The 27,380-nt window shown below is 40.3% G+C and overlaps 1 protein-coding gene across 1 annotated transcript in view; it reads left to right on the forward strand.

Moving 5' to 3' along the window:
- The first annotated feature begins 11,674 nt into the window (after window positions 1–11,674).
- LOC122551973 (uncharacterized) overlaps window positions 11,675–27,380 on the forward strand; it is a 41,859-nt gene continuing 26,153 nt past the window's right edge. The window contains exons 1-5 of the mRNA XM_087986616.1: window positions 11,675–11,800; window positions 16,562–16,724; window positions 21,490–21,619; window positions 24,635–24,770; window positions 26,570–26,652. Coding sequence (XP_087842742.1) covers window positions 11,770–11,800; window positions 16,562–16,724; window positions 21,490–21,619; window positions 24,635–24,770; window positions 26,570–26,652 — 543 coding nt within the window. The 5' untranslated portion in view covers window positions 11,675–11,769. The remainder of the gene's footprint in view (window positions 11,801–16,561; window positions 16,725–21,489; window positions 21,620–24,634; window positions 24,771–26,569; window positions 26,653–27,380) is intronic.

A 27,380-nucleotide genomic window follows, 5' to 3' on the forward strand; every position in this document is an offset into this window, starting at 1 on the left:
CAACAAGAGTTGCCAAATTCCTTTCAGAACAAAGTACATTTTATTTATATGGATTTGAATTCTACATTCTCAGTAAGGAGTTATGCTTACAACAGGATCATGGCACTTTTGAAATTTTGCTAGGACTGTAAGATGCTGGTTATCTTTTTAGGTCGTTGTAGACTCTGCTCCAGCAATTGTTTTTGTCCAATCTTCTCCAATAATTATTCAGTTGACTTCTAGGAACTTCTGAGTCAACTAAATGTATTCTCCTAAAGCCTTTTAAAGCCCCCTACCTCATTTACCAAACCTCACTCTTTGGTTTGAATAAATTATGTCCCTGTGTTGTATCCTTAAGGAGAGCTGTCTTAAAGTGTAGAGCATTGGGAGTCAACAAGTCAGAAAGGTGAAGCTGTCAGTCTGTGCCCATGTGTGACTGATACCTTCTGAATCCAAGAAGTTACCTAAATCAAACCCAAGGTGGTAACAAAACACACAAAAGTGCTGAAGTGGATCATTGTTCCAGGTACATCTGTGGGAAAATGCTGGCTGGTTTGCTCTTTCCAGGTTTTTATTTCCAATCTCCATTTCTGTAGCATTTCCTGTCCCCACAACACCTTTCCAAAAATATTGTAATCACTGCACTTCTTATGCAACCAGCTATATTGGAGTTCAAAAAGAAAATAGGTATGTTTGCCTCATATTTGAAGGAAATGTTACTTCAGCACTGCTATCAACTTTCCAATGGAAACTATTTTTCAAAATTCAACCCTTTAAATATGAACTCTATGAGCCATACAATTGCATTTCAAGGCAGTAAAGTTTCAGAAAGCATCAGAAATTTAAATGTTTTTGTAAAGTTGACCTCTACTTTTAAATATTTAAAATGGAAGAGCTGGATATTAATATTCCTGATTTAATTGTTCAAGGATTGCTGGCTGTTGTTCAGCTGCTAGGAGCCTAATGTCTGAAATTCTTTTCCTAAATCTCTCCACCTCTCTTTTCAACTTTACAATACTCCTTTAAATCAATTTTTTTGACCCAGCTTCTGCCCTCATAACCCTAATGTGACTTTCATTCCTGATGAAGAGCTTATGCCGGAAATGTCGATTCTCCTGCTTCTTGGATGCTGCCTGACCTGCTGTGCTTTTCCAGCACCATACTCTCAACTAGTGTCAAATTCCGTTTGACAAAATGTATGATTGGAAGGAGAGAGAAAGAAAGACTGGCATTTTCCTGAGATTGAGCTACAACCTGAGCATAATACAGGAAAGGATGGAGGTTGTCGTCAAAACGTGTGTGCTGGAAAAGCACAGTCAGTCAGGCAGCATCCGAGGAGCAGGAGAGTTGACATTTTGAGCATAAGCCCTTCATCAGGAATCACCAGCATCTGCAATCCTCACTTTCTCCTAAAAGATGGAGGTTGAAGTGTACCCAGATGTGAGGGGAAAGGAGGAAACTCTTAGTTGAAATTCTTCTGTTCTTCACACAAGTTCAAGCCAGATTTCCAGCTTTCTTCTTAACAGTGTTGAGTAATGTTCTTTTCAAGCAGTAACGCTTCAGAACACATCAGAGACTCATACTTTTAAATGTTTAAAATGGAAGAGGCGGACATTAACAATATTGAGTAATATTTATATAAGAGGTCAAGAGAGCTCCCACTCTGTACTGGTTCTAACCAGCTAGCAAAGTCAGTGACTACTGTGGTCATAGTTACATGACAGCATACATCAGAAACTCATCTGCAAAATCATTAAAACTGACCTTGAAAGAAACCTCAGAAGAGTGTCATTTGGGGTTTTGGGTGAGGATGTAGAGTCAACATACAACAAGAATATTGCAGATGCTGGACATTTGAGATGAAGACAGACAGTGCTGGAAAAGATTTGAGCAAGTCAGGCAGCATTTGTGCAGAAAGAACCAGGACAGGGAGAAGTTAGCAATGTGACAGCTGTGCAGCAAGAGATCAAAGGATTGAATGACAGCGCCAGGCCTAGAAGAAATGGAGTTGCAGGAAGAAACAAAAGGTGTGCCTAGAGCAGGTGTGCTGCTGACTGGAAGAAAAGTGTAACAGGCAAAGAAAATGAAACAGAACAGGGGATAGAGTTTACAATTTGAAATTGTTCAGCTCAATGCTGAGTTCAGACGGCTGTAGAGTGCCTAATTGTAAAGTCAGAGGTGGAGATGGGAATGGGAATGGGGAATGATTATGGGCCTCCAGTGACAGGCATCTTATTGGGCACAGGGTTGTGTGTATCTACATGGTTACATGGTTCACTAAGAAGGAGGTCTTCCACCATCTGCAGCCATCTGGGAGTGACTTGCCATAAGAATCTGAGCCTCCTGAGTTATTGATACTCAGGCACATCAAGTGAGTATATCCTGTGTTAGGGCTGACTCATCCTTGCAGTTGGATTGTAGTTTCCATCCATTTAGCTTGTAGAAGGGCATGCAACTGAGGGAAGAGATAAGCAAATAATTCCAAGTAAAGTCATAGAGATGCACAGCACAGAAACAGATCCTTCGGTCCATCTTTTACATGCTGTCAAGACATTAATCCAGTCCCATTTGCCAGCATTTGACCTATATCCCTTCAAACCCTTAACATTCCAGATGTGGGCATGTTTAAACAGTTGGTGCAAAATTCTAAAAGCCAGAAGCAAAGAAACAATTTCCCACTAATTGACTTCTGTAGAAAATTGTTCCTTTGCTTCAGGCTTTTCAAATTTGGCACTAGCATGTTTAAACATGCCCACAACTGGAAGGTCTCAGTCATGTTCTGTTTGTGGCTGTAAACCTACATACAAATATTAACTCATGACATTCTGGAAGAAGAGCATAATGGCAGTGATCTTTTTAGTTGCAGTGATCTTTTTAGTTGGTATCGGTATATATAAGCATGGAGGACAGACAATCAGGACTTTTGAACCTACGTTCCTATAAAAAGTTTCAGGAGGATTTTTTTTAAAATTCGGTTTAGGTAGTTCATTGTCACCATAGTTTAGATCAGAGTGGTGCTGGAAAAGCAGGTCAGGCAGCATCCGAGGAGCAGGAAAATCGATGTTTCGGGCAAATGCCCTTCATCTGGAATAGAGGCAGGGAGTCTCCAGGGTGGAGAGATAAATGGGCAGGGGGTCGGGGTGGGGAAGGTAGCATAGAGTACAATATGTGAATGGGGGTGGGGATGAAGGTGATAGGTCAGAGAGGAGGGTGGAGTGGATAGGTGGAAAGGAAGATAGGCAGGTAGGACAGGTCATGGAGACGGTGCTGAGCTGGAAGTTTGGAACAGGGGTGAGGTGGGGGGAGGGGAAATGAGGAAACTGGTGAAGTCCACATTGATGCCCTGGGGTTGAAGTGTTCTGAGGCGGAAGATGAGGCGTTCTTCCTCCAGGCGTTGGGTGGTGAGGGAGTGGCTGTGGAAGAGGCTCAGGACCTGCATGTCCTCGGCTGAGTGGGAGGAGGAGTTGAAATGTTGGGGCACAGGGCGGTGTGGTTGATTGGTGTGGGTGTCCAGGAGATGTTCCCTAAAGTGCTCTGCGAGGAGGCGTCCAATCTCCCCAATGTAGAGGAGACTGTATCGGGAGCAACAGATACAATAAATGATATTGGTGGATGTGCAGGTAAAACTTTGATGGATGTGGAAGGCTCCTTTGGGGCCTTGGATGGAGGTGAGGGAGGAGGTGTGAGCACAGGTCTTACAACTCCTGCAGTGGCAGGGGAGGGTGCCAGGACGGGAGGGTGGGTTGTAGGGATGCGAGGACCTGACCAGATGGTCATTGGAGGGAGCGGTCTTTGCGGAAAGGAGAAAGGGGTGGGGAGGGAAATATATCCCTGGTGGTGGGGTCTCTTTGGAGGTGGTGGGAATGTCATCAGATGATGTGGTTTATGCGAAGGTTGGTAGGGTGGAAGGTGAGGACCGGGTGGGTTCTGCCCTTGTTACGGTTGGAGGGGTGGGGTTTGTTCCACCACAGAACACACCATGGCCTCCTTCTTTGGAGACCGCAATTTCCCTTCCCATGTGGTTGAAGATGCCCTGCAACGCATCTCATCCACATCCCGCACCTCCAGCCTCACACCCCACCGCTATGTTATGTTCACCCCCATAAACGTCACACTTTCCCAATGTGTCTTCGGCATTTAGATTGCTCCTTAAAACCACACATTTTGATCCAAGTATTTGATCATCTGTCCTAATATTTCATTCTTTGGCTCAGTGCTCATCATTTGATTTTTTTCTGACTCTACACTGATATTGTTAATAGTTCTCACTTCTTTGGGAATTCCTCTTCATTCAGATCTGCTGTGTTTCTCCTCCAAATGCAGTCATTGAAACCTTGGTCTTGCCAACCTACTGTCTGATCTCCAACATCCTTTTCCCCTCCAATGGGATCGGTGTGACATTGCCTCCCAAACCTATCCTGGAATACTGCGCTTTAATCCCTCCAATCAGATGTCCACCTTATCTTAAAGCGGCTCTTATCAAAATCACAAATTATATCTTATGTGACTGTGACAAAGGTGAACTACCCTTCTTCATCTTCCTGCACCTTTGAAGCAGTTGATCACATCAACCTCCTCTCTCACTCTCTACTACCATCTAACAGGGTGGGATTACACTTAGGTAATTATATTTTTATCTTTCACTCCACTCACACACTTAGCTCTGCAATTTGACAATAACCCTGGCTTCTTACCTACACACTCCCAATCACGGAAGTACAGAACCTGTTTGCAGATGGTACTGACAACAACAACTCTATACCTCAGATTCTATTTGAACAACCTTCAGTTGTCAGACTACTTGTCTGTTGTTAAGTGCTAGATGAAGAACACTTGGCAGAATGCAATTGTACCATTCATGTACTGGCTGATTCACCTCATTCATGTGACATCTTCCTCTGCTGTCAGGGTGCAGTCTTTGGGAGCCTTTAAGCACACATCACTTGGAGCATAACATAGAGGAGAGTAGTCAAAAATGTGTGGGCTTGCTGTAAGCAAATCAGCTATACAAAGAAAGAAAAACAAAACAGTCTACAACTTTAAATCAGTAGGTAAGTCAAATGGTGGTGCATTATCAATCCCCTTTTGCTGTGGATATTAAGGGAGATATCAGTCAAAACTGAATTTTTTCAACTCCATGTGTAACATTATCAAATAACCATATATTTAAATAAAAGACTGTGCAAATTTGAGAGGCAGCCTTGCTATTAGTACTGACAAAGAATACTACAAGGTGTCTAGCACTCTGGATTTCACTGGGGAGCAGAAAAGCCAAACGGGAGAGATTCTGAAAGCTTTGAAGACAAACATTTAACCCCACATTAAAGTTATTTATCAATGGTATGCATTCAACATCAGAAATATTGATCAGTGTGCGACCACATTGATATTTCTAGCTGAATTATGAGATTCTGGGCAACTGAAAGAGATCGGATTTTCTTAGCCACGAGGGGATCCTGCTGTGCGAGCACACCTGCTGAGAAAGATTGTACTAACTCTTAAGGAAGCTATCAATACACACACAAGCTCTGAGATTGTCAATCAGCAGCAACAGCAAATTAATGCATGAACAGATGAAGAGATACTCAGAGATATTCCAGCCCAAAGACAAACAGACTGGATAAAAAGAAGAAATATCTGCAGAAAGAAAGATCTAGGCAAGAGGACAGGATACAAATATTGCTAAGAACATCACGTAACAGAAAAGAAAGCTTCTCCAGCATGACAAAAGCAGTGATTTAACTGCAAAACGCTGAATTACTTTGCATATAAGTATTTGGCTAGAAAGAAAGAAATCAACTTGAAAGAAATGGCTGCTGGAGAGGAACAACCAAAGATTATGATGAAGCACTCTAGGCCATACAATAAGTTGGCATTGCCAGGTCTAAAAGTAGTTTGGGACTGTTAGAATGACCACTTCATACAACAGCACGTGTTTCACAGTTCGGATGCAATCGCTTCAGGTGGAGACCAAAGAAAGAAGTCCTGGAAAAGTAAAACTGAGACCAAAAGGATGCATGCAACTTAGATTCTGTAGTAGCTGGTGAGGTAGGTCATAATCAAGAAAGTGACAACTCCTGCAGACTGGATTAATGGCATGGTAGCAGTGAAAAAAGCCTGGAAAACTAAGGGTGTGCATACATCCAAGGATGTCAATGAAGATTTAAAGAGATGCGACCAATCTGTATCAACCATTGATAAAAGTTTAACACAAAATGCTAATGCAAAGGTCTTTAATACCGCCAATGCTAAGAGAGTTACAGGCAAGTGAGCTGGATAAAATAAGTTTCTAAGTATGTTCCAGATATCACTTGGGAGATATAGACGGGAATATATGTCTCTCCCCTCTCTTGTCAGCATTTAGCAGGGACCATTGTTTTGAGGACAGCCTGGTCCATACCTGCTCCATGCTCAGCATCTCCCCACACTCTAACAGCACCTCCCCATGCCATCGCAGAATGTGCAACACCTGCCTGTTTAATTTCTCCTTCCTCAAAGAAAGTGAGGACTGCAGATGCTGGAGATCAGAGTCAAGCAGTGTCGTGCTGGAAAAGCACAGTCGGTCAGGCAGTATCTGAGGAGCAGGAGATTCAAAGTTTTGAGCCTAAGCTCTTCAGGCATTCCTGATGAAGGGCTTATGCTTGAAACTTCGACTCTCCTGCTCCTCGGATGCTGCCTGACAGGCTGTGTTTTTCCAGCACCACACTTTTTGACACTAATTTATCCCTCCCCACTATCCACCTTCCAGATAAGGCAGTGATTTACCTTTACTTCACTCAGTCCAGTCTACTGTATACACTGCTCACAATGTGGTCTCATTTATAATGGGAAGATGAAATGCAGGCTGGACACTCCTAGTCTTCAGCATTTACACCAAACTTGTCCTAGCTGCTATCAGTTTGAAGAGTTCAAAAGGATGTTGTGAAACTTGAAAAGGTTCTGAAAAGATTTACAACGATGTTACCAGGGTTGGAGGATTTGAGCTATAGGGAGAGGCTGAACAGGCTGGAGCATTGGAGGCTGAGGGGTGACCTTATAGAAGTTTACAAAATTATGAGGGGCATGGATAGGGTAAATAGGCAAAGTCTTTTCCCTGGGGTCGGGGAGTCCAGAACTAGAGGGCATAGATTTAGGGTGAGAGGGGAAAGATATAAAAGAGTCCTAAGGGGCAACTTTTTCATGTAGAGGTGGTAAGTGTATGGAATGAACTGCCAGAGGAAGTGGTGGAGGCCAGTACAATTGGAACATATAAAAGGCATTTGGCTGGGTATAAGAATAGGAAGGGTTTGGAGGAATATGGGCCAGGTGCTGTCTGGTGGGATTAGATTTGGGTTGGGATATCTGGTTGGCATTGGACCGAAGGGTCTGTTTCCGGGGTGTACATCTCTATGACTCTATGACTCTGCTTTTTCTCCAGAGATGCTGACAGACCAAATGAGTCTCTCCTGCAATTTCTGTTTTTATTTCAAACTTCAGCATTTGCAGTTCTTTGTTTTATTCAAGAATTAAATGCAATTGAAAATGCCTGAGATCAAGTACATCAAGCCATTTACCGACAGTGAAAGGGTTTTGCCCAGTTCATGACGAGGTCATAGATGTAGCAGTTGTGAACGCAGTACAATTATTTGTGAACTGTTTAGCAAAGTTCTTTCCTAATTATTTATAAGAATGTGAACCTCAATGCTAAGGATGTGATATTGGGACATAGAGCAAGTTGCAGTTTTCACTAGAATCAAATGACTAGTAATGTTGATACCATAACTAGGGTACTGTGATTTCACAGAGAGTCAAATCCGGCAAACGCTGCTTAAAGATGTAACTCTCCAATACTGCAGGAAGAATTCAGCTGCATCTTTAAAAATTTGGGATATTCCACACCACACCCTATCTCCACACTAACCTCATGCAAATGAAAATGCAGAGGTGGCAGTAAAAATCGCCAAAGAGATCATAACGAAATCAAATAAATTCAGGCATGTCAGCTCAATTGTATGAGGTGAACAAGAATAACTAGACATATCAGCACAATCACAGGGATCTATGCACAGCTAGATAAACCTTTCCTTCACAGATCAGGAAGATGTGATCTCACTATTGCCACAGAGTATAGCTGATCAGTCCCAAAGGCCCACTGTTGCTCAGTAATGGAAATGAATCAGCCAAAATAGATACCATGAAAACAGCACGCACCAAAGGAATGGCATTCCCTAAAGAAGGAACATCAGCCTTGGAATGACCAGATACCAGATGAAAAAATCAGTGGGAAAGTGCACACATGCCACTGGGAGATCTACATGTTTTAATGACCATGTATGCAGTGCATGTATACTGACTGATGAAAGTGGAAATAATGAGACTTAGCACATGTTTCTGTCAACTTCTGGTAATTTTCATTGTGACCATATAAATTGGGCAACTTATAATTTTAAATGATATTTTCTTGATGTTTTTAGGAAAAGGGGAATGTTTGAAGAAATGTAATTGTACCCTTCGAGTACTGGCTGGCTTTCCATAGTTACACGATCTTTATCTCTGCTGTAAGACCTTGGCTTGCAATCTGTGACAGCCATAAAGCACACATTCCTTCAAACAGATAGAAATTTTCTCCAAGTACAGAAGATTGAAGAAGGGAAGACCAAAGCCACTGTCTTTTGTACCTCACACATTTTAGTCTATTTCATCGTCACCAACTCCATTCCTTTTGATGACAATTTTCGAAGTTGGAACCTGTTTGCTTGTAATCTTATTATTTTTAATCTAGAAATGCATTTCCAGAATATTTCCATAACATTAGTTAAGGTCACTTATTTTCATGTCTCAATTTTTCATGTCTCAATTTTTCATGTAACAATGCTCCCTACCTCCTGTCTCAGCCCATTTGCTGATGATTATTTCATCCATGTCATTGCTACTTCTAGATTGAATATTACAACATATTCCTGGCCCAGCTACCTGCATTTTATCCTCAATGACTTGAGATTGTTAGAAACCCTGTGGCCCCTTTCCCAACTCATATTAAGCCACATTCAACCATTGTCCTCTGCTCACTGACCTATCGTGTCTTTGATTAATTATTGTCTGTATTTTAAAATTCTCACCTTTATTTTCAAATCCCTCCACACCCTCATCTCTCTCTAACTCCATAATGTCTTCCAACTCTCTGCAACATTGGCACTCATCTAATTCTGGCTCTTGAGCATCTCAAATTATAATTGTTTCACAATGGTGATTGCGTGGTTAGTAATGTTTAGAATTCCCTCCCTAAATCTGTCCATCTTTCTACATCTCTTTCTTCCTTCAGGTGACTTCCTAAAATCTATCTGTTTCATCAATATTTGGGTCATTTGCAAGCATTTTTCTTTATGTGGCTCAGTGTCAATGTGGAAAGGGGTGGTGCTGGAAAAGCACAGCAGGTCAGGCAGCATCCGAGGTGCAGGAAAGTCGATGTTTCGAGCATGAGCTCTTCACAGTTGAAACGCCGACTCTCCTGCTCTTCAGATGCCGCCTGACCAGCTGTGCTTTTCCAGCACCACACTTTTCGACTCTATCTCCAGCATCTTCAGTCCTTACTTTCTCCTCAGTGTCAAATGTGCTCATGTGTGAGTTTTTGCTGTCTTTTCAAGAAGTCTGAAAGCTAAGTAGCAAAAATAAAAGCTGATGATAGGGCGGCACGGTGGCATAGTGGTTAGCACTGTGCCAGAGACCTGGGTTCAATTCCCGCCTCAGGCGACTGACTGTGTGGAGTTTGCACATTCTCCCCGTGTCTGCATGGGTTTCCTCCGGGTGCTCTGGTTTCCTCCCACAGTCCAAAGATGTGCAGGTCAGGTGAATTGGCCATGCTAAATTGCCCGTAGTGTTAGGTAAGGGGTAAATGTAGGGGAATGGGTGAGTTGCGCTTCGGCGGGTTGGTGTGGACTTGTTGGGCCGAAGGGCCTGTTTCCACACTGTAAGTAATCTAATCTAAAAAAAAGCAAGAAAAACAACAAAATGGGGCAGCAGCAAACCAAGAGGGAAAGAAAAAAGTTGAAAACAGAGAAAAGAAATGGACCTGCGTAGAGATAATGGTGAGGAGAGAGCAGGAAACTCGAGGGTCTAAAGTCAAGGTTAGAACTAGACTGGTGCACAGCATTACCTGTTGGCATCAGTGGAACAACGAGAGCTCCAGATTGACAGTAAGACTGAGGTCTGCAGTTTCAGACTGAAATTAAAATTGAGTTTGGATATTATCAGAGCACCTGAGTACAGGGTACAGCAGATGTCCTTTCTGAGTGCTCTGAACGCAAGTTGGACGACACTTGCAAAGAATGTTAATCCAGGATAGAGTGTGACCAAAATGTCTGAACCATTGTAGTGGTGTTTCAGAGAAGCTTTAAAAATATGAGGGGTTTTGATAGAGCAGATAACGAAAAGGAATTGCTAGCTGGGCCACATGGAAGGGGAATGAGGTACATTAGGCAGGTTTTTCCTGAAGAAGGGCTCATGCCCGAAACGTCGATTCTCCTGCTCCTTGGATGCTGCCTGACCTGCTGCGCTTTTCCAGCAACACATTTTCAGGTTTTACAAAGAGTCAGCATATGTGCAACAAGTTAACTTCTTCATTGTTTTATTCAAAGATAATCTTTATTTGAGAAAAAGCAAAGAAAACTGAAAGCTGGAATTAATTTCCTTTATTGATGCCACTGCAATTAAAAAGGAACAAAGAACAGGGCGTAGTCTGATTACAGTAGGGCCAGTCAGACCATATTCAAGGTAAAGGTTGCTGAGCGATATATAACTCAGCAAGGCATCAACTTTGACAACCAACTCTGCAGAATGTGCCAGCCATGCACCTGGTTTGGGGGTGAAACGCCAAATTTTGAAGCCTCAGCCTTGTTTAAATAAGATTGCCAAGTACTGTGGGTCATGCAGCTATCCTGATGCACAACTCTAGATTCTAGCAAAATCTCAAATCAGGCAGCGTGGAAGCTGTCAATCTGGCAGCAAAGTTAAAAATCACACAACACCAGGTTATAGTCCAACAAGTTTAATTGGAAGCACACTAGCTTTCGGATCAATCTGGCAGCAAGTATAGTCTGGGGGTCGGGCAGGGGAGCAGGAGCTGGATAAGTTGTGATTGTGGACTGAAGATATTCAGAATTGCACTGGTCCTAAATGTTTTTGTGTGCCTGCAGAATCGTTAATGTTGTGGTAAGTTTACTGCTGCAATTTTGAGGCTGTTAATCCGTTTAATGCTGAGCCAAGTTTAAAACCAATCCCTAAGAATGTACGATATGAAAATAAACTATGCTGAGAGTTGCTGTGTAATACTTTACAACTGACAGTGATAAAGATACTATTCTGGAGTATTTTCAGAGTATGAGTCTTGACCAATGGTATTGATAGATACTGACAGATATACATGTCTTACAGGTTTATAAAAGGAAGATCAAGGGGAAATAAAATAATATAGTAAATTTTACTTGAGATGTTACTGGGCAGAACTAATAAACATAGCTGATATAGGTTTGCCATAAGTAGGGTATTAATTGTATATGTTTGTTATCTCAGAGGATTGATTAAACTTTTATTGCTGTAACTTTTTTTTACTTGGTTGCTATTGGTCATAATTGTTAAATAATTTAAAGATCTTCTGATTCATTGGCTGATTTGTCTGCTTTATGATTGGTTAACAGTGGTTTTGTTTACAAATGGCTAGGAAAGAGTTTAAAAGGGAAGTAATCTGGGAATAGTTGTAGAAGGGTGTAACTTTCAACATTGATCCAGTATCAAAGAAGAAACAACAATTTGAAGATGTCTTTGCTGAAAAGTTTGCACCTTACAGGTAAAAACAGCTTAGTATGTAACAACTGTCTGTGGTTTTGCTCCAAATCTGATTCAAGTACTGTGTATATACTATTTTTTCTGAAGATCAAACTGTACCAATTGTTTTATGCAGTGTTTTCTGTCATTGTCTCAACTCGCTGACTAAACCCTGCGGTAAAATGCTACTGGATGTGGGGTGTTCTGTGTAAAAAGCAGAACAAACAAATGTATTCAAATTTTAATATTGAGTTTTATCCATCCAAAATCATATTTTAAATCTAATTATTTAGGGATTGTAAAAATATTTGTGACATGTTTTTAATCTAATTACCAGATATTTGTGCAGGGTTCGATCTAATGCCCAGAGTCAATGCAAATGTTCAACAACTGTTTAAGGTGGTATTTTGTTTAAGATTCAGGAAGTGGATGCATCAGAGATTAGTGAGAAAAACCTATTCTTCTCTACATTGTGTTAATTCAAATCAATTGCACTTTTTTAAACCACTGAAAATGTGCTAATTGTTTTTTTGTATGCAATTTGGCTTTGTTTTTATGATTAATATATGGAGACAATGCACAAATGTAAGGTTGGTTCTATGTATAATATTCTTCACCTGCAATTATTTCTTAGTAGAATCCCATAACAGGATAGATTATTGTAAGTTTTGATTTAGTCTGGTGGCAATCTCTTTGAGTTGACAAGGCTCTGAGTTGAAGACCCTCTCCAGGACTTGACCAGACAGCTGGAGGCTGATGAAAGTGTAAGGTGCCCTGTGTGAGACTGTCTGTGCCACAATCAGGCTGATTCAAATCTAAAAAAAACAGATTTACAGAATCTTACGTGGATTCATGCAGTTTTTGAGCAAAATAAAATGTAATTCTGCGAGTACAAATTCACCCCACAAACTTGTGTGTTTGTGTTGGGGGGTGGGGTTGGGGGAGATTAGGAATGTCTGTGAGAGAGTGTGTGTGAGTGTAAAGGGGTATAAGTCTGTGAGAGGGTGCGTATGTATGTGTGAGCTTAAGAGAATGCGTCTATGTGAATATATGGGTCTGTAGGAGTGTGTGTCTCTGTAGGAATATGTGTGCGTGTGTATCTGTAGGAGTGCGTGTGTGTGCAAGAGAGTGTGCGCGCGTGTATGCAGTGGGGTCAGCTGAACCCAAAGTCCGGTTGAGGCCATCTCCATGGGTACCGAACTTGGCCATCAGCCTCTGCTCGGTCACTTTGCGTTCTTGCCTGCCCTGCAGCATATGAGGTAGGCAGCCTCACACGAGTACCTGACACGTACATAGTAGGAGGTGTTCCCATGCATAATAGTGGTATCAGTGTCAATATTCCGACACGTCTTGCAGCGTCTACTATGACAAGGTTGTATGGTGTTGTTGATCATACACTTCAGGCAAGGATGCCCTGAGGCACGGTACATTGCTGAGACCAAGCAGAGACTACGGCAATGGATAAATGGGCACCACACAACAACCAACACACAGGAGTGCTCCCTCCCAGTTGGAGAACATTACAACAGTCTAGGATATTTGACCTCGGACCATCTAGTGACCATTCCCTAAGGCGGACTTCAAGTCAGGCAACAACGTAAAGTGGCCGAGCAGAGGCTGATAGCCAAGTTCGATACCCAGGGGGATGGCCTTAGCCAGAACCTTGGGTTCATGTCACACTACAGGTGACCCCACTGTACCACACACACACACTCCTACGCTCATACGCTCACAAATACACTCCCACACATGAGTTTGTGGGGTGAATTTGTCCTTGCATAATTACATCTTATTTTGCTCAAAAACTGCATTAATCCATGTAAGATTATTTTTAAGATTAGAATCAGTCTGAATACACACACACACACACACACACACTGTATTATCTGGGCTGACATGACACCAATTGTTAAAGTTCACTTGAGAATGCAACTTTTAAATGTTCTGCAATTTACATATGAAAGAACTGAAACCAACATGTTATTTCTAAAAGATGAGAGACTTAAACAATCCAGGTCTTTTTCAATAAATAACTTCAGTTACATCACACTGTAAACATTTGCTATAAATTGTGTCTTATGATATTATACTCCACAACTCCCTGATGAAGGAGCAGTGCTCTGAAAGCTAGTGCTTCCAAATAAACTTGTTGGACTATCACCTAGTGTTGTGATTTTTAACTTCCTACTGCTTATAATCCACCTTTTTGGTCATTTTATTACATAATGGGTTCCATATGATTTGGTTCGATTTTATTATTGTCACATGTCCCTTAGTACAGTGAAAAATATTGTTTTGCTTGCAGCACAGGCAGATCATACGATGCAAAGTGCATTAGGATAATAGAACAAAGCGAGGAATGCAATTTTATGGCTGCAGAGAGTGCACAGCTCAACACTGAATTTCACATTTGAGAGGTCCATTCAAAAGTCTAATAACAATGAGGAATAAGCTGTTCTTGAATCAATTAATATATGGGTAAATACTTTTTTTTTAATGTCTTCTGCCCAACGGAAGAGGGTGGAAGAGAGTATAACCAGAGTGGGGGGTGGGGGGGGGGGGGGAGGGAGGTGGTGGTGGTGTCATTGATTTATGTTGTTTGCTTTCCTGATGGAGTCAGTGGATGGAAGATTGGTTTATGTGATGGATTGGGCTGTGTTCATGATTCTCTAGTTTCTTGTAGTCTTGGGAAGCACAAGAAAGCACAACAACATCTCTACTTCTTCGGCATGTCCACAATGACTCTTTCTTTCCGTTTTTTTTTTATGGACATGCTGATACATCCAAATAGGATGCTGAACTTTCTCAGCCTCCTGAGAAAGTAAAGATGTTGTTGTGCTTTCTTGACCACTACACCCACATGGGTGGATCAGGACAGATTGTTGGGGATTATCACTTTCCAGGAATCTGACAGTCTTGACCATCTCCACATCAGCACTACTGATGCAGACAGGAATGTGCCCTCCACATCACTTCCTGAAGTCAATGAGTGATCGTTCTTGTTGATCTCTGCAGTGAAAGTGTGAGAAATGGTTAGCCATGGGACATCCTGTGCATAATGTTTTCTGATTTATGCATTGGAAATGTTGATTTAAAAGATAGAATCAAGGAGAGATTGTTTGTGTCCCCAGGAGATCTTCTAGTGATATTCTGAGCAGGTAATGGGAAGAAATAGTGGCAGAGAGAAGCCAAGAGTATTTCACCAGGAACATGACAATAAAGGACCATTTCCACTAGCTCTGCTTAAACATGAATGACTTAGATGCTCGTCACTAAATTATTTGTTCTGGCTGCTGGTGCTGTACTGTGTATATTTGGAGCTCTCTAAAGTTTTTTGGTAGTTTTACAGGGAGTGTTCAGACTTCTGCAGCAGAAGTATATTTTTAGCAATTCAAACACTGTACTGAACAAGTTCCTTTCAGACATGAGTATCTTTGTAGATCTTCCATTTGGAATTCCGTATGACTGAGAATGAGCTGAGCGACGTTCCATTGCAGTACTAGCTGCTAGAAAAAGGAGCAGGACAATGATGTAAAGATCACATCAGATCTACCAAGGGCTTTCAGAGATGCTATCCTCCTAAGTGAACTTCAGCAACAACCGATGCTGTGTTTGTCCTCATCTTTTTAAATAATGATTGAAATCTGCCAACGGCTACTGTTGTAACTTCAGATAAGCATCTTTGGCTGTTAAGGTTACCGTTGTCAGATACATACAAATTAAGAACATCTTCCAGATTGGAATGTAAGCAAAATCTGTATACTATTGTATAAAGGGAATTAGACACTGTTTTCTAGACAGAGATACAGAGATTGCCATGTGATCACCAATGAAAGAATGACCTCTGCACAGTCTTTGGAAACAAAACCCAACTTCCATTTCAAATGTTGGTTTGAGATATTAGGAAGTTGAGTGCAACTTTAAGAACTGCACACCACAAAGATCAATTCTCCCCGCCCACTTCCACATACAGGTAGTACTCCCATAACGCAGTAGTTGCGTTCCTGTGTGACACAGTGTTATAGAAAATTGCACAATATAAATAATGGGGCCTATGGGAAAAACAGGGTGGGACAAAGCGCCAAAAAATATTAGTAAAAATCAAAACAAAAATAATAGTTAGCCTAACACAAACGAGAGCACAATCTAAGTAAATCTTTAAATCGTATATTTTAATGAAATAATACAGTAATTTTAACACTAAAATCATTGATAGCATAGTCCTTTTCACAAAGCTCTTCACCAGAAAGCACATATTCTGACTGACCATGTGATGCCAACACAGAAATCCAGTCCTCCAGATTCTTCCCTGGTTTGAAATAAAGTTACTTCTAAATATTGACTATAATTCTCAGTTTCAAGGCTTGCAGAGCTGACTACATTCCTGTTTTAGCTGAACACACTGAATTTGCATTTTGCAGACAGAGGGTCCTGAGGCTGGGTTTTGCTGCCCAGGTAAGTGCCAGGGATTGAATCGTGTAACAGTGAATGGGAATTTGCTTTATTCAAAAAGTCCACAATTCACTAATTGCATTACAGCCAAATTACATTTAATAAATGTGTGTTATAGAAGAAAGATCTGTAGGTTTCAAACACGTGAGTTGCAATCATCCTTACATTGAACATCATTTGAGAATCTCATTTAATCGCTTAACCTAAAGAGAGTGTTTCAAATGGTAACTTCTCTCGTGTGTAATGTGAACTGGTCATTCTTCAGATGTATAGCCATTCATACTGCTTACCTACAGAAATAATGAGAATATTAATTTCTTGCTCCTAATAGGTCTGCTCCTTCTTGGGCTAGTGCTGTTAGGCCATACAGAAAGACCATTAGCAAAGGCTGGCACTAAAACTGTTTGGACAGGAAAAGGATCAACAGAAAATTTGAAAGAAATAATGATTGGAAGATGCTTCAACTACCTTGGAACAGTAAATGTTGATGCAGGGTAGGTGACTTTATCGTTCTTTCCTTGGCATAGCATTACTCCATGTGATAATTTTCAATGTAGTTGCCTGATGTACAGAACCTGGGTATTACTGACAAAAAAGATCTGCTATTGAAGCTTTTTAATCTTGAACTTGTCAAGACAGGCACATATTATGAAAGTATGTTAGATGAAATATTATAGAGTCATACAGCACAGAAAAGACCCTTCGGTCCAGCCAGTCTATGCCAAATTTAATCCCAAACTAATCTAGTCCCACCTGCCTGCTCCTGGCCCGTATCCCTCCAAACCTTCCCTATTCATGTACTTATCTTTTAAACATTGTAATTGTACCTGCAACCACCACTTCCTCAGGGAGTTCATTCCATGCAAACCACCCTCTGTGGGGAAAACAATTTGCCCCTCCTGTCTTTTTTTTTATAAATCTCTCTCCTCTCTCCTTAATGTGCTCCCTGGTCTTGAAATCCCCCATCCTAGGGAAAAGACAATTACCATTAACTCTACCTCATTATTTTATAAACTTCTATCAGCTCACCTCTCAACCTCCAACGCTCCAGTGAAAAAAGTCCCAGCCTTTCTTTATAACTCAAACCTTCCACAACCAGCAACATCCTGATAAATCTCTTCTGAACCCTCTCCAGCTTAATAATATCCTTCCTATAACTTTAGAATATCATTGAATGGATGTATATCTGTATCTAAGATTTTTTGGAGGGAAAAAAACTTTTGGTTTAAGTTAGTCGCCTATTCTTCAGTGCTATATTTTGTAAATAAAACTAACTGCTGGACTGGAGATGCTAGGTATGTGACACAGAGGTCACCTGAATCGGTTTGTGGTGTAATAGAGTTGTTGGGCTTGTACGGGGAGTTCGAGAGATATAGAACATAGAATAGTACAGCACAGAACAGGCCCTTCAGCCCATGATGTTGTGCCGACCACTGATCCTCATGTATGCACCCTCAAATTTGTGACTATATGCATGTCCAGCAGTCTCTTAAATGTCCCCAATGACCTTGCTTCCACAATTGCTGCTGGCAACGCATTCCATGCTCTCTCAACTGTGTAAAGAACCTGCCTCTGACATCCCCTCTATACTTTCCTCCAACCAGCTTAAAACTATGACCCCTCGTGTTAGCCATTTCTGCCTGGGAAATAGTCTCTGGCTATTGACTCTATCTATGCCTCTCATTATCTTGTATACCTCAATTAGGTCCCCTCTCCTCCTCCTTTTCTCCAATGACAAAAGTCCGAGCTCAGTCAACCTCTCTTCATAAGATAAGCCCTCCAGTCCAGGCAGCATCCTGGTAAATCTCCTCTGAACCCTCTCCAAAGCATCCACATCTTTCCTATAATAGGGTGACCAGAACTGGACGCAGTATTCCAAGTGCGGTCTAACCAATGTTTTATAGAGCTGCAACAAGATCTCACGGCTCTTAAACTTAATCCCCCTGTTAATGAAAGCCAAAACACCATATGCTTTCTTAACAACTCTATCCACTTGGGTGGCCATTTTAAGGGATCTATGTACCTGCACACCAAGATCCCTCTGTTCCTCCACACTGCCAAGAATTCTATCCTTAATCCTGTACTTAGCTTTCAAATTCGACCTTCCAAAATGCATCACCTCGCATTTATCCAGGTTGAACTCCATCTGCCACCTCTCAGCCCATCTCTGCATCCTGTCAATGTCCCGCTGCAGCCTACAACAGCCCTCTGTACTGTCAACGACACCTCCAACCTTTGTGTCATCTGCAAACTTGCTGACCCATCCTTCAATATCCTCATCCAAGTCATTCATAAAAATTACAAACAGTAGAGGCCCAAGGACAGAGCCCTGTGGAACACCACTCACCACTGACTTCCAGGCAGAATATTTTCCTTCTACTACCACTCGCTGTCTTCTGGTAGTCAGCCAATTCTGTATCCAGACAGCTAAGTTCCCCTGTATCCCATTCCTCCTGACCTTCTGAATGAACCTACCATGGGGAACCTTATCAAATGCCTTGCTGAAGTCCATATACACCACATCCACAGCTCGACCCTCATCAACTTTTCTAGTCACATCCTCAAAGAACTCTAAGGTTTGTGAGGCATGCCCTGCCCTTCACAAAGCCGTGTTGAATGCATTTAATCAAGCCATGCTCTTCCAGATGGTCATAAATCCTATCCCTCAGAATCCTTTCTAACACCTTGCAGACGACAGACGTAAGACTTACTGGTCTGTATCTTGGTGGAACAATGGTTTTTGCTCTCTCTCTTTTCTATGAAATCCCTTTTGTTGATGTTTGTGAGTTGAAACCCATTGAAATACATCATCACCACAAGAGGAGGGTTCTTGAGTAAGATATCTTCATTGCAAGGCATGAATTCTTTAAAGGAGAAATCAAAATCCAACAACTGTCTGAATAAAAGCAATTCAGCTAACGACATTTTATCCAGGAAGAAATCCCAGTGTCAACAACTTGAGAGTAATCTATCTTTGGCTATAGACAAACGTTTCAACAATCTGCAAATTAATATCTTTTCTGAATTTAGTTGTTACTTGTGTGCTTAAATAAGAATGAAAGTTCTCACTAAAAACAGTCAGAATTTGGCTAAATTTTCTTTCATTATTCAACCAACAAGCAAGTAGGATATCAATGGAATCAGTGCCAAACCCCTCACTCCAACTGTGATTTAATCCCTCCCCTCCTTTCCTCCTGCACTTGCTTTATTACGGCTGGCTGTCCCTTCCCCCAATTACTGCATGCAAATGTCAGCAAGGAAATGAGACCCATGTTCTTGTCCTTCAGAACACTCTTAAATTGCCACAGTGCAATTCAAATGTCTGCATTTATCTGTGTGGGTATGATCGTTGGGTGTTGCTGTTCAATTTATACTAGAATCAGATTGAGTCCTGAGAGACTCATTAGTTTCTTTACAATTAAATCCATGCCCCAATTGTAGAAATTATTTTGAAGAAGGAATAATACATATGGGGTTACTATATTTTTAAGTTTAGAGTTTTTGATGCATAATAAAAGAATCAATTTCTAGCCCAGTAAAACATTCTTCCCATCTCTGCATCTCCAAATGCAAAGGCTCGTTGACATCTCTTCCTCCATTTTTGTGATGGCCATCATTGCTCCAGTCAGAATCATTCATGTCATTCTTTGTGACTTTTATCGATGGTACACTATCCCTCCTTGGCCTCCTTGAATTTATCAGAAAATTCAATATAGTGAATCATTCCACCCTTTCCTGTCTACCTTTCCATCAACCTTGGTGATTCTGTTTCAATATGGTTCCACGCAGCCTTATAAAGAGGCCGTCTGTTCAGCCTGCTTTTGTGGAATCAGTATTCAGATGGCATTATTATAAATGCCTGGCTGAACTTCAAACATTACTGATCTACTTCAATTATAGCAAGCTAAGTTAATACCATTGTAAAGGATGGGGAAAGCTTTATTTGACATTTTGAGTTATAAAGAAGATTATTAATAGAGTTTTTTTCATTTATATGTATGCTTGTTTATCTAAGAGTAAGAAGTCTGATATGGATTCTGTGAATAGCACTACAGTGGTAGTAAGCTGATCTCTTTTTAAAGCAACTTTTCAAAGTCTCTGCTTATTGTGTTAATTTCAGGAACATTTAAAAGTCTTGCCAGAATTACCAATGCCTTATTGTATACGGTGAATACCGGAAAAAGATGATCATAGGGGTATGACAAAGCATGGAAAGAGAATGGGGCATTTAAGGACATAGGAGATAAGAAGACACATTGAGGGTATCTAAGAGGAATGGAAGATGAGTGGGACAGTAAAGGGAGTAAGATATGAGGCTTGCTTGGATCATCATGGAATGAGGGTGTTACTGGCTCGGCTAGCATTTATTGCCCATTGGGCAGGTAAGAGTCAACCACATTGCTGTGGGTCTGGAGTCACCTGTAGGCCTGACCAGGTAAGGATGGCAGTTTCCGTCACTAAAGGACATTAGTGAACCAGATGGCTTTTCCTGGCAATTGACCATGGTAACAAGGTCATCATTCGACTCTTAATTCCAGATATTTATTGAGTTCAAATTCCACCACCTGCCATGGCAGGATTTGAGCTCCCGTCCCCAGAACATTACCAATATCTCTGGATCAATAATCTAACGATAATGCCATCGGGCCATTCCTCCCTTCCTTTGGGATTGTCGATGCATGCTGTAGTGATGATAGGATGTGTGCAAAATAATAAGATGTCAATCACCCAGATTCTTTAAATTAAGAAACAACTGAAACTTCAACTCAGCCGAGACCAGAGAGTCAAAGCTGTCAATCAAGCAGGGACTCTGTTCCATGAACCGCGACTCTTCAAGAAGTTGGTCTAACTCCATGAAACTTGTAAAGGAGAGCTATTTCCCCCTGTTTGGAGCTGGCCAGGTGGAGAGTGCCCTGTGTAAGTCCCACAGCCAGTCACTCTCAAATATCATCTCTCCTGAAAATTAAGGCCCAGGATTAGTGCCAGGAATCTGGAGTTGGGATATGCTCTTTTTTTTTAAAAGCACTTCCGAATCATACCAATCTATTGATAATCCAGGGCCATGTTTCCCAAGTTACATCACATAAGGTTTCTTTTCAAAGATATAAAGTGCTGGAGGATGTTGTGCATGGCACTACACAAATCCTGCCTCTTTATTTAGCTGCATGTTTTTGTCAGGGATTTTCAGCAACAGTGTTTCCCAGCAGTAATGAAAATAGATTACTTAATTCTGATGGTGTATTTGCTTTTATTTGTCAGGGAGAAAGACTGTCCAAATCTATGGGTAGCATTTCTGAGTGCATTTAGTGAGAAGGATCCATGCAAAATTACAACAGAGGATTATAAACCATTTCTGGATTTGGCAGGCCATGACATTCCAATTAACCAGGTAAGGAACTTCAGGAGCCTCTCGTGATAGTCTAAAGTAAAATACAGGAATAATATTGAAACTTCACTTTATTTGATGTAATTTGTCAATGGTAATTCATTGAATATGAATAGATGGAATATTTGACATTATAGTTTTAATAGCATTGAGCTAGAAGCCAGATGTAGGTTTAAATCCCACTATGAAATTTGTAAAATTGAATTCAATAAGTCTCTTTAATTTGTGGGCTGACAAAAGAAAAGATTGATATGGAAACTACTAACTTACTCAATGAAGTCCTTCACTAAAGAGGACTTTTCTATCCTCATCCAGACAGACCTAAATATAAATAAATTCCACAATACATCATTGGCTCTTGCACCGCTTGGTGTTGAGAGTACCAAGAATGGGCAGCGTTACCTAACAGGGCACCAAAGAAAAGTTTAAATTCACATTCCTATTGCATTACAATTCTCCATGCTGCCATTGATATTCCTGTGTGGGTGTGCCAGAGGACGGGTAAAGAAGTCAGGACCGAGACACAGCACTTTACCAATCATTTCTAACCACACTAAGTTATGACCAAGCGGAAATTACCCAATTGGTCATGCAGATCGATGAATAATAAAATATTGCTTACAATAGTGGTAAAACTATTGGGGCGACATGGTGGTTCAGTGGTAAGCATTGCTGCTTCTCAGTGCCAGGGACCCAGGTTCAATTCCAGCCTCTGGCAACTATCTGTGTGGAGTTTGCACATTCTGTCTGGGTTTCCTCCCACAGTCCAATGATGTGCGGCTTAGATGAATTGGCCATGCTAAACTTGCTAGGCAGATGTGGGTACTGCAGATGCTGAAGATTAGACTCCCATAGTGTTCAGGGATGTGAAGGTTAGGTACATTAGTCAGAGATAAGTATAAGATAGGGACATGGGTCTGGGTGGGTTAATCTTCGGTGTGGACTTGTTGGGACGAACGGCCTGTTTCCACACTGTCAGGATTTTATGATCTAAAACTAAGCAGATGGCTGAAATTTTAAGACAATCGTGAAAAGAATTAAAGAACAAGCCGAGGGGCTTTGGGTGGAATTTATATCAATTCTGATTTGTTATATTAGTTATCCCTTAAGTTATGGAAAGTGATAAGATGAGTCCACATGGAAGTTTCAAGTGCATTTTCACTATCACTGGTTTTATATTATTGGACAAAATCTGGTTGAGCTGCATTGAATGGCACAAAATAGAACAGCCTATGTAGTCCAATGTATCTGCACTGGTATTCATGAGGCAAATATGTCACAAATATGAGATTGTTTCAAGATTTGTATCTTTAGCGTGCAGTATTGCTGGCCGTAATCTAATCTTGAAGTGAAGTCCCTAACTGCTTTTAAAAAGTTATTCCCCAGTTGTTTGCAAAAGAAGAATGTTAAAGGAATGAAGGAGTGACCAGGAAAGGGGAACTTCAACTATTAGTCTTCCAGCTGCTATTTGGAAGGTTAAAGTAACTGAACAACAATATTTCACATTTTTACTACTTTTACTGTGAAAAACAGACTAAAAGAACTTTTGTCTAAGCAATATATGAAGAGTACAGAATGGAACATTTCCCATTTGACTGTAAATACAAGGAGAATTCAAGTTTCTGTGTATACATTACAGTATTCTTTATAAACAATCATTTCTCCAGAATCTAATCCAAAGAGATTCTTATTTCCTGAACGTTTACTTCTATTCTGTTCCTTTCTCCACCTGTTAACCTCTGTCCATGTAACTGCCCACAATGGTGGGTAATATCCTGGAGATATTCTCTTGATGAAAGCCTAAAATTCTTGTTAACTTCTCTCAAATTTAGTCTTTTCAATCCATGCATGAGATCCATTCCTGTGCAGTGAACCACAGATTTGCTTCCTGTAGTTGTTCTTCCTCTTTATTCACACATCCCGTGTCTGTTAGTTTTAGGGATGACTTAAGCTTTGAGAGCTGAAGGGTTTCTATCTCCATGGATACATGAATCACATGGGGCTAGTATCCTGGTAGAAATGCCAATCAGTTACCCATGAGGCAAACTCCCTTTGAACTTGGAACTACGTCAGCAGTTTAGCATATAATGGTTCACAACTTGACTTTCTCAACAATTGCTGAAGATATTGGACACTAACAGTTTAACCACTGTACGCAAAGATGTTGCTGCCAATACTTCCAATTGTGAACACCTTGTCAAAACAACCTGGGCCTCACTTTATCCTTTAACAGCCATGACACTTGGGCTTGTTGTTAGGCAGAACTTATGGCAGATCATAATGTCCCCTTCATTTTCCTCTAAGCTAAATACAGCTTGATAACAATCTGAAACATAACAATCTATAAATCTGATACATGTGATGTACTTCCCTCATGAAGGCCAGTGCTGACCTGATGAACTATATAGGCTGTTCTGTTTCATGACATTCAATGGAAGAACTTGATTTTGTCCAACAATGTAACGTGATAATAAATTAGCAACTTTATTTTAATAAATGTTTTCATTGAAGGACATTAATATAAAAATAAGGACGGATGTCAAATTGACTAATAATTCTCTGCTGGCTATTTTACATTATCATATAATCTAGATCAGGTATTCTATTAATACTCTGTGGATCCCTTTTAAAATTTGTTTTACCAACTCATTTTAATGACTTTTTAAATCTATTTGCTAGGACCACCTCTTGGTGGCTCTTTGTGGATCCCTAAATGATAAAGCAAGCCACAAGTATCTGAATAACACGCCAGCTCTAAGCATCCTACCTTGGTTGAATAAGCAGAAAGATTATTTCCAATTGAAGTCAGTCACTCGCTGACCTCCACTAAATTTCATAAAGTACTTACCTGTTGATTTTCTTTAATATTAAAATTCATTTTTAAGGAAGAAAGCCCCAACACATAATAATAATCCATTGGGTGCAATCCCATATCCTTTTTGATATGCATGTTGTTTCTTTTGAATTTCAATAACACTGCTGAGACTTTATTATATTATTTATATTTATGCCATGTAGTCAATCTTCTGGAGCCAGACCAAAGGGCTCATTCTTCAGTACACTGGTGTTACACACAAGGTGATGCCTCTTGAGAGCACTCTGGTTGGTTATATGGTGGACGGCCTGAACTGGTGTGGAAAACTCTCCAGCCCAGGTGAGTAATCACATCCTTTACGACAGAGAGCATGAACAGCCTATAATACCTAGACCCCATCCATTTTGAAATATCCATATACAAACGTATGGCTTTGGAGCAGGTGTTGGCCATTCAACCCATCGAATCTCTTCTACCACTTGGTAAGAATCTGGTTAATCTGATTTTGGCCTGAACTCCACTCTCCTGCCAACTTTCTATTTTCTTTGCTCCTTTTACTAACAGCAAAAAACCTACTTTTTCTTAGTGTCTGATTGCAAGTTTTAAAACCAATCTCTCCCTGTTCTCACTACCTATCTATAAGCAGATTTTGATTTGATTTTTCTCCTTTTTTAAGCAGTGGTAAGTCCACTCTTTGTTTGTGGGTTCTGACTTTGTAAGGGCCATGACAACCATGTAGTAAGGTGAGAAAAGTTGTAAGGCTTATTTCACACACTCTTTGATGCAGTGATGGGGGTTTCTCCATATACAGACACACTAAAAAACCTACAAGGAAATCGATAAAGGGAAAAGATAAAGCGATTATTCAGCTCTTAACTTGAATCTCACATGCTTTGCATCTATCAATGTCTTTGCTTTCAAGGTAAGGTTCAGGGTTAGCTAGTAGTCTGAAATTCCTCTGTGGAGGTGTTTGATTGGCTAGTTCACAGTTGAGGTTTTTAGTCCTTAACTTCTCTTTAAAATTCCCTTCCAAGTTTTTGGAAAAAGTTTTCGCTCGCTTGTAATTTCTGTTTTGCAATTTTGACAAAGGAGGTTGATTTGCACTGAGGCTTCCTTCCATTGTAGCTCAGAGTTAAGATGTTGGGTATTGTCATTAACTATTATATATAGCAGGGCTGATCCCTAAACCATCTGCTATTTCAAAATTGTATTTTTGTAAAGACAGTTGGGTTCCATGCTGTGGCAGTCATGTCATCAAGCTTTCTAGGTGAAGACAAGTATTTCCAGCAAGGCAAAGACTTGCATTTCAGATAGCCATCTGTCTATGGCCCATTGACAAGGTTAAGTTTAAAAAATCATTAATCCATCTTGTTGTGGACTGATGTAACATGTAAATCTTTTATGTAAGTATTTTTATTGTAGCTTTGACATTTCCATAGCCAACACAATAGTTATCAATCCATACCCATCATGAGATTCTTGGTGTTTATTGTCTGGCTGATATTAACTTTTAAGAACTTTCTGCTGTTTTTGCCTTTAAATATGTTTTAACACTATTTTTTGCACTAAATAGTTTTTGCACTATTTGTGACATTATGTTTTATAAATATTTATTGATTTGGCTTCTATTGCTGTCTGCAAAAGAGTTTTGCAGACTCACCACCCTCTGGCTTGCTGGCACTTCTTAATTAACTTGCATTTTTTCATGTGACTATTCCAAATAACTGTTTAAGAAGTTTCCCTGCTGCTGAAGTTAAAATGAGTGGTCTGTAATTATTGGGTTCATCTTTCCAACCTTGTTTGAGCAAAGGGTGTTACATCTGCACTTCTGTAGTCACTGGCACCACCCCTGAGTTTGGGGAAGATTACAAAGCTAATACCATCGCCTCTGCAATTTCCACTCTTGCATCCTTCAGTATTCTCAAAATGTGCCTCCACATTCAAATTAGGCCTGAGAGATTGTTATAAATTTTTGTTCAAAGAAACCTATTCGTAAGTTTAAGGTTTTATACTGTTTTTCTTTTAAAAACAATGTCTCCACATTTAAAACCATTTAAAAAGTTCTGAATATTAAACAAGCAACTCCTTTACATTAGCAACTGTGATACTTACATGCACAATAATTTGATTTGTTTCAGAACCTAATTTTGAAGCATGTCCTGGGTGGAAAGAGTGCGAAAACAATTCAATAAGTTCATTTTGGAAGGCAGCATCTGAAGATGTAAGTATATTGTTTTTCACTGAAGTAAGTCCGGTGGACTTAGTGTATTGCTCGAGGTTAGTAACACTGGAACAACATCTTTTCTGGTTCAAGATCAGCTATGTCCTATTCGGTATTAGGTCCAATATATATCCTCACATAATAATAAAATCAGAGTCTTTATTTGTATCGGTGTGGTCAAAGCCCACCCAACCCCTACAACAAAAAGACCATTCCTGGGGATCGATTCCTCCACCTCATCAATTATACACCTTTTTATTTCAATTTCATTTAAGAATCACCTCCTGTTTCATCATGTAAGATAGCTGCATAATACATAAGCTGCAGTAGAAACAGGATTGTAGAAATGACAAGGATATTGCTTAAACAAAAGAAGGGAAAGCAAATCATCATGTGAATGATTTTCTGCTGCAAACAAAATGAGTGAACATCAAGTGAACAGGATTGGTGTTCAATTGACATGCCCTTATGATTGTTGCCACCAAAATTATCATTTTCATTTGTCATCCTGGACAAAATACTGTCTCTGTTTTGTGCACATGGGACCTTGTGTTGGCCTGAATCAGCATATTTAGAGGGAAGAAAATTAGAATTGAAGTGAGAATAATTAGGGCATAAAAGAAAGACATCAAACGCTTCTGTTGTTTCAAAGATGAAGCTCTGGATGAAACTGAAGAGAAAAGGAATCAATTTTAAAATAAAAGTGTCACTTAAGGAAAAATACCTTG

The sequence above is a fragment of the Chiloscyllium plagiosum genome, unplaced genomic scaffold, assembly GCF_037043375.1.
Source record: "Chiloscyllium plagiosum isolate Xiang-an unplaced genomic scaffold, Cpla_swu_hap1 HiC_scaffold_1, whole genome shotgun sequence".
NCBI classification, from domain to species: domain Eukaryota; kingdom Metazoa; phylum Chordata; class Chondrichthyes; order Orectolobiformes; family Hemiscylliidae; genus Chiloscyllium; species Chiloscyllium plagiosum.